General features: G+C 46.1%; 2 protein-coding genes across 2 annotated transcripts in view; both read right to left on the bottom strand.

Annotated features, from left to right (window-relative positions):
* Window positions 1-925: 925 nt before the first annotated feature.
* LOC119303492 lies at window positions 926-4139 on the bottom strand. The gene is made up of 4 exons (XM_037580628.1): window positions 3932-4139; window positions 1787-2853; window positions 1547-1690; window positions 926-1464 (listed from the first exon to the last, which is right to left on the bottom strand). Exons 2-4 carry the CDS (start codon window positions 2537-2539, stop codon window positions 1129-1131), a joined length of 1233 nt encoding a protein of 410 aa, XP_037436525.1. The 5' UTR covers window positions 2540-2853; window positions 3932-4139; the 3' UTR covers window positions 926-1128.
* Window positions 4140-4772: 633 nt separating this feature from the next.
* LOC119303491 overlaps window positions 4773-5187 on the bottom strand; it is a 5399-nt gene continuing 4984 nt past the window's right edge. The window contains exon 4 of the mRNA XM_037580627.1: window positions 4773-5140. Coding sequence (XP_037436524.1) covers window positions 4973-5140 — 168 coding nt within the window. The 3' untranslated portion in view covers window positions 4773-4972. The remainder of the gene's footprint in view (window positions 5141-5187) is intronic.

Below are 5187 nucleotides of genomic sequence, written 5' to 3'. Positions count from 1 at the left end.
GACGGGTGGGCCGGGTGGCAGGGAGGGGTGGGGGAGTGGGGGGCACCTGGCTGGACCTGGGAATGGCGTCGTTGCATGCGGGGGTGGATACAGCCTGCGCGCACCGCGGAGGTCTACACAGCATTTCGCCCGAGGTTTAAATTTACGGGGAGGGGGGGACGGCGGACGGATTTGCGTGGGCGGATTTTTAACGACTTTCTGGAAATGTTACGGGCACGTAGGAAGCGGTGAATTTCCGTGTGAATTTGAATGGATCCTTGGTTACTCCCTCCGTCTCAAAATAAATGACTCAACTTTACACTAACTTTGGAACGGAGGTGAGTACGTACCATGCAAGGAAGTGCGCAAACGTTTTTTCCTATGAATTTGAACCGGTGTCCTTGTGTTTTGGCTTTCTGCCGTTCTCTGTATCATGTTTCAGCGGGCAAAACTAAAGGAAGTGTAGAAGAAGGGGAAAAAAACTCGTCAAAACATGTTCAAAATGGGTAATATTTGAAAGCCCTCGCACAAGACAGGCGAATACGGAAACAAAACTTAATTTGAACTTTTACGAAATATTGAAACTCGAAAGCCAAAAGAAAAATGGGGTCGATGGCCCCGCACCTGTGTGCCATAAATCCTCTTTCGGTAAATATATAGACGGTGTTGAAACCTTATCCGTGTACAGTACTTACCATGTTTGTATCTTTTTTGGTTTTGAAATTTTGGCCATCTATATATGACCTTAAACCAGTGCTTGAGTCTCTAGGGTTCAGTTGTGATATCAGGTCCACCAAGTTGTTGTTCTGGTCCAACAAGTAGCAGTAGTCAACAATATCAGGGATGCTGCAGATCTTTTTTGGTTCTATCAGAAAGGAGGAAAGAAAAAGAAAAATATCTTTTAGGCGCGCCCCAAGTGGTAATTTTGCCTAGTCAAGCCACACCATGAGCACCACGGAATCAATCATCTCAACAGCAGCTACATCCGTCCTTTGGATAATCGAGCAAAAGTAAAGCACAAGATACCCCATACAAACACATGTTGTTCAATATCTTTAGAGCCAGCATAACATAATCATTAGGCCCTGGCATACAGCTGCAAGCCCTACAGAACGGAAGGCTACCGGCACAGCGGACTTTTACCAAAAGTCATTCCAAAACTATTTTGAGATGCGGCGAACTGATCCCGTCTGTCAGTTCGTCGAGCACCTTCAATCTCTCGCACTCGTGCCACTCCCGGCGGCGGCGGACGATCTCCAGGCCGACGAGCTCCCGATCCTCATCATCGACAACGTGCCCGTCCAGCAGGTGGACGCGCTCCAGGATCGGCGATGCCTGGATGATCTGCTTCACAAAGCCTGTCTGCCAGGCCGCCCCGCCGAAGCCGATGACCACGAGTTCTTTCAGGTGATGGTGCTGCTGATGGTGTTCCACTTGCACATCTAGTGATCCTGCAGCACCCACCTTCCCTGAGTTGTTGACAAACTGCATTCAGATTTCAGAGTTTCAGAAATCTTTCAAACCCCAAAAAGTATTGTGCTTGAAAAAAAAAGTAGGGTAAACATACATGAACATGGAGTGACTCCAGGGCAGGTGCGGCAGCAAGTAGGGTGAGAATCCAGAATGTATCCCAGTTCATTGCCACGTTTGCAAATAATAGTTTCTTGAGATGATTAAGCTGGCTGCGAATGGCAGCAGGTTTAATCCACATCTGCATAAATGAAGTGATAATTAAGTACTATCTTATGTAGCGATGCGATGCTATGATCAATAAAAAAACAATATCATTTCAGGAATGGCTACTCACCTGACCCCCTCTTAATTGCAGAGCAAGGTACTCTAGCGGTGGCGGAATCCCTAAAAACAACCTGCTCAGTCCACATAAGGAACCATCCTTGGCATTATCTCCAGTTTGCAAGAAGTTCAAACTCACATGCCTAAGTCGAGGGACCTCGCCGTAGTGTAATTCGATTGGCTGACCGCGACAAGCAAATGCTTCAAGACAAGGCAGTGAAGTCAGATAGACTTGCCCAACATTGCAGTTGTCCAATTGCAGATTCTTTAACTTTGACTTAGGAACACGAATATGAAGAGAATCTTGGTTATGACCGGAATATTTCAGGCTCAAATCCTTCAGCTGCACACAGTTTCTCAGAATATAACAAACGTGTGAAATATGCGAACATTCTTTGCGCAGAGTAAGTGCTGTGAGCCTCTGAAACGTCAAGGACTTGGGTGCATAATGATGATAACAATTGGATAGCACAAGTCGTTTCAATCGCACATTCTTGCATTCATCCAATAGCCGGAAGTCATAGCACCAGGAAGAGTTGTCAATGACAAGCTCCAAATCTTCAACGCCCCATCTGCCAATCACTGATGTAACCCATTGATCATTGCAATTGCTCGTCCCAAAGGTTTGAAGCCTCAGCTTCTTGATAGACCGTTGCTGAACATTGGTGCGGGGCAGAAGGAACGCATTCACCCGTTTAACATAGCGTCGCATGGCCCAACGCTCATAACGTTGCAGGTGGGTAGTCAGCCGTTGGACTATCCACATCCAGTCATTGACGGCAAAGAATCAGTCTCTAAAAGCATGACTGCCGGCCAAGTTCAGTACGTTCTTCTCTGCCACATACCCTGCTTTAGCCTCCACCACCATTTGCTTCAGTCTGTGATAGCGTGGAGGGAGGATGTCATCAGGTCATAACATGTGTGCGAGTGTGCAGGAAGATCCCGCCATCTCTTCGAAAGGATAGTGGTGGTTATCGCCGTCCGTGCATCTAGCTTATTGACGATCATGATTAACATCTCATCGGGTAAGCTGCTGATCTTGTCCTCACAGAAACTGGTGTGTTCCTCACTCGGACGCATCTAGTTTTATTTTGGTGAGACATAAATGAAGAACAGTCAGGGAATTCCAAATAGCTTAAACAGATAACTGAGCAATTTGCCTTAAAAGTAACCATTAACAACATTACTAGTCAAAAATAGTGCACGAACTAGCAAAACAAATGGAAGAGTGCATCCACCTATTCAACCTAAATATTAATGACACGAGCAGGCACAACAATTTTAAGAGCATATATGTATCATACTATATAGGTACTCCATTCTGCTGCAAAAGATGAACAGGAACAGGTGTTCTAGTTGCCACATTTTTTAACAATAAACTTATAGACTAAAAAGAGAGAAAATCAGTAGCAACATACACACAAAACTGCATTGTCTCTACCTACCACTGGGTTAGGAACGGCTTGTGGGATGGCTTATGGTTCAAATAAGCCTTAAGCTATCCCTAAGGCAAAGCTTCTATGTGGCTGCCAGGGGGGAGCCCCTCCCATTTCACGTGTGTAGCAGGAAGCCTCAAAAGAGAGGCTTCTCGAGCTTCTCCGTGCCACCCGCGCCCCCCGTCCCTCTCCGCTAGGAAATATGCCTCTGTTCTCATGTTCCTCTCCTTTTCACATTTCGCTTCTCAATTCCCCCCTTTCTAATTATCTTGTCAATTTCGTTGTATGGATGTATGCAAGAACAGTGCCATATCTCCGAGATTTACTTTGCATTACCATGGATCTCAGACTATTGCACTGCCGAAATGATTTGGTAGCTCTTGTTTTTCATGTGTCACTGTGATACAGTGTTTGTGTTGGCTCTTGGTTGATGTATATGGGTGTTTGAGACTTGACACGGTTACCAAATACTCCCAAATAAGCTCAATTGCTAGAAGCCACTCCAAACAGGTGGTTAAAAATAGAGATGCTTCTCCACGCCGCTGCTTACACGAGGCTCATTTGGACAGCTAGCTTATGCACAAGACCTAAGCTTACAGCACCAGTAGTACTGCTCAACAAACATGGAGCAATCCTCCAGAAATAAACAGCTCCTTCTTCCTCTTGGTTGTAACGGATGCAAAACATTCAGCAGAAATCGCGAGGATGGGTGCCGTACGTACCCGTTTCTGGGGTGGGTGGGCGGCGGCGGTCCGGAGGTCGGAGGCCTTCCTGAGCCGGCGATAGCGCGGAGGATCTGCGCACGTGTCCATCGGATCCGGGGGCCGGTGTCGACTGGCCGGCCGGCCGGTCGGCGCGGAGTGGACGGCGGCGGCGGATTCGCGGGGAGGCAATGGGGTGCGGGGCTGATTCAGGAGGGCTGACGGGACGAATCCGACTCCGACGCTGCCGAGCCGCCGTCGACTCACTCAGCCCAACCAGATCTTACAGAGGGAGTACTAGATAGTGTGTAATTTTTTTTTAAAAAAAAAACATGTAGATAGTGTGGAAACGGTTATTCGCATAAATCTGAACCGGTGTCTTTGTGTTTGGACTTTTTGTCATTCTTTGTATCAAGTTTCAACAGATGAAACCTAACAAAGTTTTAAAAGAAAACCATCAAAACATATTCAAAATGAGTCGTATTTGAAAGCCCTCGTCGCAAGAAAGACGAATATAAAAGCAAAACTTAATTTGAAATTTCAGTTCAACAGATACGAAAATATTGAAAATGGGAAGGCAAAAGAAAAATGGGTCCGTACACTGCACCTGCGTGCCACATATCCCCTCTCGATAAACATATAGATGGTGTTGAACATTACCGTGTACTCCCTCCATAAAGAAGAGTAAGAGCGTTTAGATCAATACTTTAGTGATATAAATGCTTTTATATTTCTTTACAAAAGGATGCTGCAGATCTTTTTTGGTTCTATCAAAAAGGAGGAGAAGAAAGAAAAATATCTTTTAGGCGCGTCCAAGTGGTAATTTTGCCTAGTCAAGCCACACAATGAACACCACGGAATCAATCATCTCAACAGCAGCTACACCCGTCCGTCCTTTGGATAATCGAGCAAAAGTAAAGCACAAGATACTCCATACAAACACATGTTGTTCTATCTTTAGAGCCAGCATAACATAATCATTAGGCCCTGGCATACAGCTGCAAGTCCTACAGAACGGAAGGCTACAGGCACAGCGGACTTTTACCAAAAGTCATTCCAAAACTATTTCGAGATGCGGCGAATATTTGATCCCGTCTGTGAGATCCGCTTCACAAAGCCGGTCTGCCACGCCACACCGTCGAAGCCGATGACCATGAGTTCTTTCAGGTGATGGTGCTCCACTTGCACATTCAGTGATCCAGCAGTTGCCTTCTCTGACTTGCTGTCAAACTGCATTCAGAATTCTTGGTTTCAGGAATCTCTCAAAACCAACCCCC

The sequence above is a fragment of the Triticum dicoccoides genome, chromosome 5A, assembly GCF_002162155.2.
Source record: "Triticum dicoccoides isolate Atlit2015 ecotype Zavitan chromosome 5A, WEW_v2.0, whole genome shotgun sequence".
NCBI lineage: Eukaryota > Viridiplantae > Streptophyta > Magnoliopsida > Poales > Poaceae > Triticum > Triticum dicoccoides.
Note: the sequence above shows the minus strand (reverse complement) of the source record. Positions and strands in the feature narration are given on the sequence as shown.

Bases quoted from the DNA above. Each gene is read 5' to 3' on its own strand.
- LOC119303492 (XM_037580628.1), bottom strand. From the start codon at position 2,539: ATGTGGATAGTCCAACGGCTGACTACCCACCTGCAACGTTATGAGCGT. The intron at 1,691-1,786 runs GTGAGTAGCCAT...TCATTTATGCAG, and splicing joins TGCAATTAAGAGGGGGTCAG to ATGTGGATTAAACCTGCTGC. The intron at 1,465-1,546 runs GTATGTTTACCC...ATCTGAATGCAG, and splicing joins TGGAGTCACTCCATGTTCAT to TTTGTCAACAACTCAGGGAA.